The sequence below is a fragment of the Manihot esculenta genome, chromosome 17 (genome assembly GCF_001659605.2).
Source record: "Manihot esculenta cultivar AM560-2 chromosome 17, M.esculenta_v8, whole genome shotgun sequence".
Lineage (NCBI taxonomy): Eukaryota > Viridiplantae > Streptophyta > Magnoliopsida > Malpighiales > Euphorbiaceae > Manihot > Manihot esculenta.
The window spans coordinates 6807600-6821618 of NC_035177.2; the positions used below are offsets into that span (position 1 = coordinate 6807600).

Here is a 14019-nt window from a genome sequence, read left to right on the forward strand (position 1 = left end):
TTTAATTTTCAGTTTGAATTTTTATTTTTATTTTCAGTGTGATTTTTTTTCAATTTTTTGTTTTGCTTTCAATAACACACACAACCACAGTCTTCTTCCTTTTTGTGTTCCGTTTTGCTTCACTCAAACTGATAGACTATGTTGATGAGCTTTTCTTTCCATGACCCCATTGATGTGATGACTCTTTAAACTTATGTTGAATCAATTGCAGTGAGTTATATTCATGCTTGAGAATTGCCTTTTGAATTGAATATTTGAGTTTGCCATGGTGAAAAATATATTGATGACCCTCATTAGAGAGAATAAATTGAAAATTATGTGAATGAACTTAATGTGACTTGATTTAGTAATTTGTGTTGATTTGCCCAAATCATTGAGAGAAAGAAAATTCAGCAAAGGCAAAGACCTCAAAAGCACAAATAAAAAACTGTTCCAATGGTCAAAAGACTAAGAACAAAGCTAGTAGCCACTTGGACAGGTGACCAACTGAGTAACTGGGGGTGGGTATCACAAATATGTACCTTCACGTCAAAAGGTTGGTGACTTTTTCAAGCAAAATCTAAGTGCAGAAGCCTGAATAAAGTACTTCAAGGTAAGGGCAAGTCACTTTGAAAGCTAGAAAAAGTCTTAACAAAAATGTGCATGTATGGACTCTCCTGAGGAAAACAAATCCTAGCCATGGTAAGCAAAGGAAAACAAGGAAAGAAGGTGAGTAATCTTCATGCATATATTCTTCACTGCAATGATTCAAAATAGGTGTCTAGAGTAAGAGCTTAAGTGGAAATAAGGATCTAGAGCAAAGAAAGCTTATTTGACTATGTTTATTTGCTTGAGGACAAGCAAAAGGCTAGGTGTGGGGGTATTTGATAGAGCATATTTTAGTCCATATTATCATGATCTTATTGATGTTTATTTACACCTTTTCTACCTAATTTTGTGGTTTTAATCATGTTTTGTAGATATTAGGTGTAAAGAGACATTATGTAGAAAATGCTCTTAAAACTGCCAAAAAGTGCCAAATATAGAAAGTGCCAAAAAAGAAAAGTTTTCAAATATGGAAAGTGCTAAAGAAGGAAAGTTTTCTGATAAGGAAAGTGCCAGAAAAGGAAAGCGTAATCAACAGATTCTTTGAAATTCAAATTGCGTCAAATAAGGAAAGTTTTCAGAAAAGGAAAGTCCTCAAATAAGGGAAGTGCAGAAGCAAAAGCAAATAAGGAAAGCTCAGTCAGAAGATTATTTGAAATTCAAATCGCAGATCTTTCTTTCCTCATTCAAAGTTATACACACACTGCAGCAGTCAAATCTTCCTATTTAGGCAACAAGATTCCAAAGAGATACACTTGCCTCTTCTTCATTCAGCATTCAAAATTCAAACGAAGGCTCCACTTAAAAAGGAAAGACTGGACAGATTTATTTCCACTTCTGCACATTAATGACTACACACTCTCCTTCCTCTTCTGCAATCCGCGTGCATCCTTCCTCTTTTGAAGCTTGATCCGCGTGCCTCCTTCCTTCTGGAGAATTTGCAACGCGATTCTTTCCTTTTCAGCACTTTGGGCAGCCTCTTCACTAATTAGGAAGCAAGTATGACCTAGGGCAGCACTTTCAACTATAAAAAGACACATAAGGAGCCTCCACATACCTTTTACACACCACCTTGGAGACACCTACGAGATTCACATCTCTTCTTCTACCTTTCTTCTTTTCTTTTATTTTTAATTTTGTTTCAGCCATGAGAGGCTGAAATCTTTTATTCTAGTTGAAGATTAGGTGATACTTTAGTTGTTATATGGATTGGGAGACTTGATTAAACATTGTTAAACTTTTGGTTGTTCAATATTCATGCAATTTTATGCTTGATTTCAATATTGCTTTGTTCTTTAGATCTACGTTGATTCTTGATTGCAAAGTAATAATATGTTAATTTGGATGATTTAAGTCCGTAATTGCTTGAGTTATTCAAACATGAGAACACTTGGTGTAAAAACCAAGGAAATTGTATGATCTAGCAACATCTCATGCGTTTGAGTAGTTAGGATTGGATCTCTCTATCTCTTCATGCAATTAACAATTGTTTTGATGCCTAAGGCCCAAAGACGTTCCTTGGCAATTTGTTAATTAGTAATTAATTAGAGGACGTTCCCTAATTGGTTTAATCATAAGGAGAGACATGGTGGTGAGAAGCGTCTTCCATCTCCATAACTAATCTATTGAATCAATCAAAAGAAACTAAGTGTCAATGATCAATCCCAACAACTGAAGTGGATCCAATTCTTCAACTAGAGCTTTCTTACTATTTATTTTTCTTTTATTTTATTATTCGCTTATTTTAATTGCTTTCAGTAGTTTGTTAATCAAATCAATCTCAAACCCCCCATTTTACTTTTACTGCAATTTATTTTTATTCCGCTTTCAGTTTATCTTGTTTTCAGTTTTATCTCGTTTCAGTTTATTTTGCTTTCCGTTTGTTTCTCTTTCAGTTTTATCTCGTTATATCTCATTTCAGTTTATTTTGCTTTCCGTTTATTTTTCTTTCAGTTTTATCTCGTTTCAGTTTATCTCGTTTTCAGTTTTCTTTTTTTTTTTCAGTTTATTTTTGTTTCAGTTTATTTTATTGGTCTTGATAAGAAAAATAGGTAAGTTCTCAATTCCCTGTAGATTCGATCCTTTCACCACTATCTGCAGTTGTAAATTGTTGATAACCAGAAAGGTTTTTTTGACCGGCTTCGATAACCGCGAGTCAATCTTAGTGGGTGTGTTTAGAGTGGAACTCCGGTGACGAAAAGGTCTCCTTCGTTTCCCACAGACGGTGCCATTTGATGATCTGAGATCCAGAAAAATAGGGTTTTACTAGGGTCCTCTAAACGTAGCCAAAAAGCCCTTTTCTAGAGGAGAGCATTCCTCCTTTTATCTGTTTTCTTTTGTCCGCTGGTGATGTATAACAAACTGTCTGTCATTGGGCCACCTGTCCCTGCCATGTTGATACGGCCGTACGAGAATATCAGATCCCTGCCCCCTGCGTAACGACCTCTGATTCCCTCCGGGCGTGCATGCGGATGGACCCACAAGACAGATGGGTTGATCCCCTTCCTGATTTCGAGCTGAGCCTGAAGATAGGATTAAAGCTGAGCCAAAATAGGACCTGTTTAATGGGCCATATGGACTTGGTTAGCATGATTGAGGAAGCTAACCGGAGCTCGGTCTTAAAGCTGAGTGGACTGGACTTGATTCATGCGGGAGACTTGAGGGCCTCTGGATAATGGGCTATTGTCATGGGCCCGGCCCCAAACCGGGGTGAAGAAATCCAGCGGTCATCACGTTCCATTTATAGACTGCTTATATATGGTTCATCTAGTCAGTAGGCGATGTCTCAACCCTCCTCTTCTTCTAGCATACTACTGGGCACTTAGAAAAGTATATAGTCTTTTCAAGTCCTAAGTTGAAAATTTTCCTCTAAAGACCTTTTCATGATGCTATATCGGTCTCTAATAGGTTGGTAAGATGCGGTGTATTGTATAACCCTTTATATCCTGTTTGTTATTCTCAACTTGAAACCTTGGAAGGAGTTTGGCTTATCAATCCTTATGGCTATAAACTTAACTTTATTGGTTTTCCTAGTTTTTATTATACAGTGGAAAACGCTATGGTATAGGCTTAAGTTAGAATAGGATGACCTTTTGCTACTAACCCTGGTCACGTTCATCCTATGACATATATGGAAGGAAAGAAATAAAAGCATTTTAAATTTAGTACAACTTGATCACATCACTATATGTGCTTTCATGTTGATGCTTCAAGTCCTTCCCCAACGGGAACATCAAGCTTAATTGCGATGTTGCACATAAAGGTTATACTAGTGTTATTGTGGCCGCTTCAAATAGTGCAAAGGAGATTGTGCATAATATCACTATGAAGATTTGATGTTCATTTGCTAAAGTAGGGAAGACACAAAATGTGTTAGTAATAATTAAATTGACATCTAGAGTTAGCTTTTTATGTAAAACTAATTTTGAAGTTGTATGTGATGCTCTTTGCTATATGAAGTCTATTTATTTTTTGTTGTTGAAATATGAAATCTAGTTTACTATGGGATATTTGGATTATAATGGTAGCTATTTAGATGTATCCTTTTATATTCATTAGGTTTTATTTATTTAGATCCTATACTAGGGTAATAGTTCTGTAGATGTGATCGCTCTCGCTAAATTTATTTTAAAGAAGCAGTCGCGTGATGCAATGCCATATTATAGGTAAAACAAGGAGTATACTTTATTAAATTAATTTAATATCCAAATATTTTTTTAGAAATTTTTTAAAATTTTGACAATTACCATTGTTAAAAAAAGACCATTGAATTATTATTTATACATTTGAAAAAAAAAAACCGAAAAATTGAGGGCGCTGCTCAAGAGCTGCCCATTTCTGACGAGAAAACGGTGCGTTTGTAGGTTTGGGAAATCGATCCCTTGTCCCAAGCTCTCATCATCTCATTTGCCATGTTTTCCATTTCGACCTCTCAAAATTTCCATTTCTGCTCTCATATTATCTATTTCTGTGGTTTGTAGATTGATTTAGATTGCGCTTTGAATTTTAAAGTAGCAGATCTAAATCCTAGCATTTTCTATTTGTTTACCAGTTTTCTGGTTGTGTTTCTTTAATTCGATTTGTTTGCATGCAAATTTTGGAGGCAAACTTAGTCCTTTAATTCCTAACTTCATGAAATTTTACTCACTTTATTGCTCAACTAATTTGGGCAACTGGGTGTTCCGTGCATTATCCGTTGTTGTTGTTGTTTTTTTCTTTAATAAATTATCAAATTTTAGATTTTCTCGTTCCTTTTGATACTTTTTTTAACTTCTGGCTGATTCGATCCTTGAGGAGTTGATCGAATTTTGGCAAGTTCATTTGCCATCAATTCAACCATTTTGAGTTCATGGATATTGAATTTTGTATACTACTATTTTTTTTTATTAACAGTTAGGGCTTTTCTCCCCAAATTCCAAAACTTCAATACTTTGCGTAGTGGGATTTTAGTTAGAAGATGGATTACGGTAGAGATTTTTCCAGTGCAAATGTTGTCCATGTAATTCCTGGAAGTGGGCCTGAGAATTGGTTTCCTAATTCTACGGATTCCAATTTTGTTTGGGCCACAGAAGATGATTATCATGCTTGGAGCAACTCCGACGGCCCTTCTGATAACGCTCCCTCCATTTCAAACATTCAATCCTCCCAAACACGCTCTGGCAGTGAACCACCAAATAAGAAATCCAAAAACAACACCCAAGAATCTTCCAAAAAATCCATTGGGAAAATGTTCTTCAAGACCAAACTTTGCTGTAGGTTCCGTGCTGGCACATGCCCGTACATCACAAACTGCAACTTTGCCCACAGCATAGAGGAGCTTCGACGCCCGCCTCCAAACTGGCAAGAAATTGTGTCTGCTCACGAGGAAGAGAAAGGGAATGTAGTGGAGATGAGAGAGGAGTTTCAAATTCCTTCTGTAGGGGGATTTGGAGGGGAGTCACAGAGGTCTTACAAAGGGAGACATTGCAAGAAGTTTTATACAGAGGAGGGGTGCCCCTATGGAGATAATTGTACATTTTTGCATGATGAGCAGTCGAAGAATAGGGAGAGTGTGGCAATAAGTTTGGGTCCAGGAGGGTATGGAGGGGCTACAGCAGGTGGAGGTGTAAGTGGAGGTGGGAGTGGGAGTGGGAGTGGGAATGGGAATGGAGGGAACGTGAAACCATCAAATTGGAAGACAAGAATTTGTAACAAGTGGGAACTCACTGGGTATTGCCCATTTGGGAATAAGTGCCATTTTGCCCATGGAGCTGCAGGTATGTCCTATTAACTGCAAAGTGTTGATTATGAAATATCTAGTTTTGTTACTTTGCATTTTGCAGCGCTATTAACGTTTTTCCTTTTTTTCATTTTTTTTTGTGTGATAACTGAACTAAAAAGTTGGAATGTTTTGATGTAGAAAGAGATATTCAGATGCATGTGCTTTAGTTAAGAAAGTGTTAAAAGTTTAATGGAGTGGCCTTCCAAGATCGGAGACTTTGCATTTTGCGTGAAGTAACTTTTCTGAATAGGAAAGTGCTTTTTAAAAAAATGAATTATATTTTGTTGTATGGTTGAATGTTGAAAATTGGTTGGAGAATAGTTAATTACATTTGGAGTATATTGGAAAATATTAACTTTCTTTCAACAGATAATACTAAAATTTAAAATGAAGGACTTCATAATTTTTCTATTTATTTTTTTAAAGTTAGAGAGTGGCGATGACAACAACAACACAACAAAGACTTATAGTTAGCAAAAATTATAAAAAGGGGTAAATTGTAGTTGATGTCAATGATTGGTGTCTAGTGTCTGGTGATGACCACAGATTGTAGGTCGTAGTCAGTAGATTAGTATGACTGTTCTTATGCCATTCCCAATCAAATACTTTCCATAAGTTTCTTAAAGGATGAAAAATAATTTCTAGATGAAATAAAAGAAATCATTCGCCTTGAGATTTCCTTTTCATTTTCTTTTTAACATCCTAACAGTTAGAAAATGTTTTGTGGGAAAATGGTTTCTGCAAAATATATGGAGAATGAGTTAAAAAGTTTGGTCATCTGCTGTAATTACATGTTTATGGCAATGATGCTTGTTTGCATATAAACGTCATTTGGGATGTGAACTTCTGATTTAAGGATTTTAGTCTTGTCCTTAATGGTGTAGTATGATTGGAAAATCCCAATTCTGTTGTAAAAAATTGACATCAAAGTACATTAATTGACTAGGAAAAATAGGCTTCAGTTGTTGGGTAAGTGTAATGTTGCAAAGAACTAAAGAGGGGGAATGTATAGATGTTTATCCCTCAATGTATTTAAGATATCCTTCTAGGTAAGTGGCTAAGGAGATCTATGATCCAAAAAGAAAAGGAAAGGGTCCTGTAGTGCTAAAATAATTTTGATGCATAATGGTTGGGTTAGTCAAAAGCAAGTTACCATTGTGTGGGTATTGAAAATGATTAAACCAGATGGAATCTTTAGTTTGGGAATGGAAATTGCAGATATGTGTCTTTTCAGGGCCTGTAGGTCATCTTTTCTTTGTAATTTTTTGTTAGGGTTGTGTGGGTGTGGGTGGGAAGGGGTTGTGACTTCATTATTGTTTTTGTGTGTGTTTCGGTGGGGGTGATGTGGGCTTGGGGGCGAAGGGGTTGTGATTTTGTTGTTGCCTTCGAATAACCATTTTCTGCTCATTCTTTACATCATTTTGCCCTTCACAACTCTGTGATCAAGTTTTCATCAATCAGGGGAGTATGATGCGGCATAGAAAGTAAAATTCTAATTAAAAATTATTCTCCATGTAAAATTAGGAAGTTTGGGATTTCCATTATTTAGGAATCTATTTTATAACTACTATTATTTTTTAGGAAGTTTAAATAGATTATTCCTATTCCTAATTAGATTTAAATTAGGGTTTCCTGATCCTAACTCAATTAGGGCTGCGAGCTCTGTAAATAGGTTAGTTTCTGTTAGTAGCTTTTGGTCATGACAGTTATTTGAGAATAATTCCATTAAAAAAAAGCAAAATATCCTTAACAGTTCAACCCCAGCATAGATATTCACTATGAAAGAATCTGTGCAGCACCTATTATTGCACTGTTTGGTAGGAGTATGGACTATGAATAGACAAAAAATGGGATATTCTTCACTATACAGTGATCTCTCTCTCTCTCTCTCTCTCTCTCTTACCCCAATTCTTTTTAGAGTGGATGTCTCAATACTCTTCTTATTTGGTTGAATCACTGATACTTTCTTTGGATGTCAAGAGGTTGTGGAGTTCATTAATTTTATTTCTTGTATGTTAGACTGGCTTGAGGCCATTTTGTGCATCTTAGCAGCCTGTAGTTCTGTTTAATTTGATTCAAACAATAATTTAGTTATAAAAGAATATTCCTTTCTTTTTGATTTTGAAAAAGAAATTCACTTAAGTACTTGTTTTGAGGTACATGAATTTAACTAATTTCATTTAAGTTGGTTCCAAATGCGCATACCAAACTGTACTGCATGGTTGCTTGGTACATGAGCTATATATGAAGCGAGGGACTTTATCTGAAAGGTGAATGAAGTATGCTTGTGTTTTGTGTCCACAAATTTAGGATATGATTAAGCATTTAGGATATTACTAAGCACTTGCTTCACTATTTTTGGGCTTATTCTAGAGTGGTTGATTTTTAGTTCAGTAAGGACAAGAGTTTCTGTTTTTGACTGTCTCTGCCCATGCTGTTTGTGGGTTTCAATTAACAAATAACAGTTTATGAGGTAATTACTTAGAAGTGCTCAAGACTTGTTTGTAAGATGCATGAAAATTTTGAGAGAGGTAAAACGAAGGGGAAAAAAGATGAGAAAAAGAAAATGCTCTCTCTTCAATTGAAGTGAGGGAAATAAAGGAAATGTAATCCACTGCATTGTAATGTGACTCCTTAGTTTAGCTGGCCCAATAAGGATGCCCAAACATGATTATGTTGCTTTGGTGTTTGATTTGAACCTTGGATGTATGAATATTTTAGTACCTTGTATCTGATTCCAGCCAACATAACAGCTACGACAAAATTCCCCGTCTGTAAAACTCACTGATGTAGAACCTGTGTTAATCCCAAATTAGGAATTTGCCAAGTAGTCCTACCCAAATAGGAACTTCCTCAAAATTCATAAAAACATAAAATTAATTTATTAGGCCTAACTATGCCAAATTGCTAAACTTTTGCACTTATTTGTGATCTAATCCAAATCTTTTAACTTTGGCCATTAAAGTCTACCTTTTGAAAGTAGTTGCAAATTTATCTAACCATTGAATTAAATTCGAGGATAGTGTGCCATTACTGAAATGGCAGTCATGTTTATTATTTTTAATACTAACTCATGTGAGTCATTTACCGCATAATTAAAATTAAAAAGAATAAGAATGAGAATGGGAATGAAGCAATATCCCTCCTCTCTTACATTTATCTGCTATTTCTTCTTGATATTGGCAGTAGCAGTAGCACCTTCAGCTTGAGAGGAGTGTTTGCATGATCAAGCACATCAACCAGGCTGAGTGCTATAAGGGGATGGTCGATTCTCTGACTATATCAACAGTGAGGATCTTACTTTCAAGGAGTGAAACCTCCTCTTCATTGCCCAAGTCATTGGAGTTTGGTCACCTTGTAGTGTATTATTTCCTCCATTGACTAAGAGTAGAGATGCAGCAGTTGGGGCCATGTTCCCTTGATCTGTGACTATAGGGCCAATCTAGTGCTTGAACTCTCCTTGATTTGTTATGAGATTTTGAAGTTTCAATTCCCTTTGCATTTGCTGGGGATTTGTTGCATATAAAAGAAGGAAATGTAGGAAGAATATGGGAGCTGAGCTGGTGAGCTGAGTTGAAAATAGTGGATGCTGCAATCACGGGTCTCTTAGGCAGCACAAGGTGTTAGAACTAGAGGCAGTTATTTTGTTATAGGAACAGATGTTCACCGATTTTTTACAGCTACTTAATTAGCTGGATCTATGCAGGCAGTAAGTAACGAGATTCGTAACTGCTATATAAATGGATAAGTGGATTGTAAAGATGCTATTCCAGAAAATATCTGTAACGGCTTCAACTGTTTCTAATTTCTTTCCCATCTCATTATATCTTTTCTCTTTCTTTCTAATTCTTCAGTTCCCCCTTCTCTGATCTGTTAGGGTTCTAAACCCTATCAGGATTTTAAAGTTTTTTACTTGAAGATGTCACCCTGAGTTCAATACTGGAGTTAATAGGAAGGAGGCTGTTGAGAATACTTTCAATGCTTACAAATCTGCACAGGTTTGTTCCTAGCATCTTAATATGCTTAGCCGCATGATTTATGATTTGGATTAGTTTCCTCAACTTTCTCTTCGGGTAAGTTGGATAATTTTCTGAGATTACTTCTTGCGAGGAATCTTGGGGATTAGAGTTGCTTTATGGGGATTTTGCTTCATTTTTCTGCAGAAAAAGGTATTTTGCATAAAGAGGAATGCTGAGGAAAGAGGGTTCCTTTTTTTCTTTTAATATATATAAAATTACGTGGCGAATGGGTCTCATATGTGGCATACCACTTCAGCCATGGCTCGGTTGGCTCGAGTTGAACTCAATGGTTGGTTAAAATTGTAACCAATTTCAGAAACTGGGCAATTACCAAGAGTAGACTACCCCTAATATTCCATCATCTCCCTTTTACATTTTATTTTGTCAAAAGCATCAGAGCTCGTAATATCGGTGAATACCCTGAAAAGACTGCTTCTGCATAATTTCATTGATGCCCTTTGCACAAGGAATAACATCTCAATTCCCAGTTATTTGCCTCTTCAATCCAAATGCCCTTCACCTTGGCTACAATATATGGCAACGTATCAATCGATTTTTCAGTTGGAAAGTTATGAATGTTACCTATATGAATAAGTTTCTGTGATGTTTTTCTTTCCATAAATTCTCCTCATGGTTTGTTTATCGCCATTGCCCCACATGACATGTGAAAATGGCCGACCCTCTCTCATTTCAGTATCGGCTTCAGCCTCACTTTCTACCATTGCATCTAATTCCTCTTCGTCAATAACATTCTTCAATTGCATTGCAAATCTGGCATAAACACCCTCGCATACTACTCCCAATATGTATAGACTTCTAGTCCTTTGATCTTGACACATCCCTGGTGCCATTGAATAGCACATTCCTCCAAGTGCAAAGCAGTGACCTTCACCCTATTTTCAAGAGCAATGTTTCTGTTGATATTCTATATTGATTTGAGACAAGGATAATGTGTCTTTTATATGGGTATTGCAATTCTCCTTTTTGAGCTAGATTTTTGGGTGAATTAAGTCTGACTCAAATTTAACGTGGTATCAGAGCCTTCCTATCCAATGTTGGACCTCTCTTAAGTATTCATGCTCGTGAGGGGTGTGTTGAATACCAATAACATCGGTTTGCAATTGGGGGTATTGGGCAATCCTCTCCTTTCAGCTCCCCTGTGAACTAATTTTTGAAGTGACGTAGGCCTGACCCAAAGTTAACCGTTTCTAACCTCAAAGTATTCGGCCTTTAACAACCACCCTTCCAACCTTCCTCCACTTAAACCGAGAAATTCCATATTTATACTGCTGCCCCAAAAGATTACCGCCAACAAACTTTCAATAGTCACTTCATCACGCAACCTTTCACCAATACGCCCTCCCTTTTGTGGCTTCCCCACTTGACGATTCAACCCTGGGATTAGGGATTTGAAGTTGCCAATCATGTCATCCTGTAACTTGGCATCTTGCCTAACCATCACAACTCCCAGCAACTTGCTTCTTGCATGTGCTCTGCCTCTAGCACCAAGAAGTCATATCTTTCCTCCACTCCTGTGAGCGAGACCACACCTCATGGCTGAGAAACAACTGTTCACCAAAGAATAGAAGTAGAGGAAAATGGATCTCAATCAATCAATCACTTCTCATTAGCAATCAAGAATGGTTCAATTACAAGAGGGTTGTTTTATATTGATTCACACTTGGTCCACCTAATTTCTGCATCTAACAGCTCCTAACAACTAACTTCCAACTATTCCCTCCTGTGCAGCCAAATGGTAAACTGTATCATATCAATCAAATTTGTTGTGGAAGTTGCAAAAAAAAAAAAAAAATTGATTCTTCACCATGTCGCAACAATTTCTTTAAAACTCCACACTTTTTTTTCTTAAATTTTTAATTGATTGTATACAATAGATAATTAAAATATGAGGAAGAAAGGTACTTTGTCTGTTTATGTGAAAGAACAGCTTTCCAATGTGTCTGTGATGGTCAAGTACTGTTTAGATTACATATAAAACTAAGTTGAAAAGTAATTCCTAAATCTAGTTTCCGTTGACAGAGATTGCATCATTAATCTCTTTCATCTTTTTCTCTTTAAATGCATCAAAGTAGAGTATCGGAATCATCTTTCTAAAATATTCTTTTGCCTTTCAAAGAGTTTGTGCACCTGATGCAGAACTGTAAAGAACACTCAAAAGGTAAAGAGAAACGATTGTCAATGTTCTAGTACGTCACAAAATTCAATTGTCACTAATAAAAGTAGATTACTACTATAATTATAAATCCAAAAATAACAAATACTAAATCATCTAAATAGGAGTGCAGACCAACACTAGCTGGAAAATAATAGAACCATTTAAACAATCTTACATGATAATTGATTTATGAATTTCTCATTAAATTTCCTAAATAATAGAAATATAAAATTCTTAATTTTAGAATGGAACTTTCTTGCTTAGTAACGTTATTTGTATGATGAAATTGTGATGACCTCCAAAATTTTCGTTAATGCAATTTGTAGTTCCCCTCATTGGGAATTCCTTTAAAAAATGGAAAGGTCTTGCAGTGTGTGATCTCTAGCTAAATCACCAAGGTTTTTACCCAGAAATTCTGACAGCTGTAGCATACAAATTTGGAAGTGACTTCAAAGGGGAGATGTGCTGTCCCTGATCTGAAGCAATCAATTTCTGTTTCTTTTGAGGCAGCTGACCTGTTAATTAATTGAAGCCTGGGGAAGAAAGCACCTAATAAGACAAAATATCTGTTAATTCTTGTTCTGCAGTTGATTTCTCAAATGCTATCGTCTTAGGCTAAATGTCTATTAACCATTCTCTTGTTTCTCCTAGTTTAGCAATTACAGATATTGGTCTTGCCATCTCTGGTTACCTCATATCAGTTCTTCTTTAAAATAAATACATGCAAACTATTCAACTATTATTTGGTGTCGATGCATTAAACATTGGAATTTTACTGTTATTGGTTTTAGAGTTGCATCGATACGGTGGAGGGCTTATGGAGTCTGAAGCTAAAGATGGTTCTGCCCCAGCTGAAACAAAGCAGGGAGGAGTGCCTTCAAAATCTCCAGCAGATGCTGTGGTTGCATCAGTTACTACAGTTCCCCATTCAGATGTCTATCATGCCGGTGTTCCATCTCAAAGGTCATCCATTTTAATTCAGAGACCAGGGCAAAGAACTCATGAAAAATGGAAAGGCCCAGACAAAATCAGCAGGATATATGGTGACTGGATTGATGACGTTGAATAGATTTTGGAATTATAAGAACTTGAAATGTTAAATAGTTAATGCAATATTTTAGGCATAAAGTCATTAAGGAGCTTCTGGTGTTGGGTACACGTTTAGTAATAGTACTGTAGTTTTGTTGTGAAAAATTGAAGCTTGTATCAAATTTGTAACCTTCCATCTTGTAGTAGTAGTACTGTAGCTGCTTGTGAAAAATTGAAGCTTGTTTCAAAATTGTAATCTTCCTTCTCTGTAATCAGTCATATTTACTGAACTATGTATCTTTAAATGCCCTTGTGGCTGTTTAATGCGTTTATGCAATTCAAGAAGTCATTACTGGATGATTCATCCATACTGAAACTGTTACCTCTCTATCTGGACCACTTTCATAAATTTACCAATTCTACCTTAAAATTGTGTGTTTTAATTACTAATAGGAGGAGCTGCTGATACTGTCACCATCCTACAAATTATGTAACTGCTCCTGTCGTTTGTATTAAAAAAATAATGACGACAGAAGATAAGCTGCTTCAAAAAGCTTTTGAAATCTGTAGGTCTTGGTTGCGTCAATCAACTGTTTCTTATGTTGCTCTTCTTTTAGGTTACCTTCTAAGAATTTTTCTCCCTGTCTTGACGCAAGGACAAGGAGCAACGCCGGATTTGCATTGGTAGATATAATTTAAAATTATACGTTTTTGTCAATTTTGCAATATTTTTTACAATAATAGCTTGTCTTTTCTTTTTTATTTTTTACTTACAATCGCATCACAAATCTATTAACTGCAATTAAAAAATTATAATAAATTAAAAAAATTATTAAAAAATATATATATATCAACCACGGATGATATTCCTTAAACATATAAACTTAATTGTAATATTGATAAAAGAATTAATCGATTGTGATGTTCACGAGAAGGTAGTATTCAATATA

At 35.9% G+C, this 14019-nt stretch overlaps 1 protein-coding gene across 1 annotated transcript; it reads left to right on the plus strand.

Moving 5' to 3' along the window:
* The first annotated feature begins 4442 nt into the window (after positions 1-4442).
* Positions 4443-13426, plus strand: LOC110605160 (zinc finger CCCH domain-containing protein 12). Its single transcript, XM_021743512.2, has 2 exons — positions 4443-5840; positions 12832-13426. The coding sequence occupies exons 1-2, from the start codon at positions 5042-5044 to the stop codon at positions 13107-13109; spliced, it is 1077 nt and encodes a 358-aa protein (XP_021599204.1). The 5' UTR covers positions 4443-5041; the 3' UTR covers positions 13110-13426.
* The last annotated feature ends 593 nt before the right edge of the window (positions 13427-14019 follow it).

Excerpts from the sequence above, each read along its gene's own strand:
- LOC110605160 (XM_021743512.2), top strand. The coding sequence starts at position 5,042 with ATGGATTACGGTAGAGATTTTTCCAGTGCAAATGTTGTCCATGTAATT. Across the intron at positions 5,841-12,831 it reads TTTTGCCCATGGAGCTGCAG|AGTTGCATCGATACGGTGGA; the intron begins GTATGTCCTATT and ends TATTGGTTTTAG.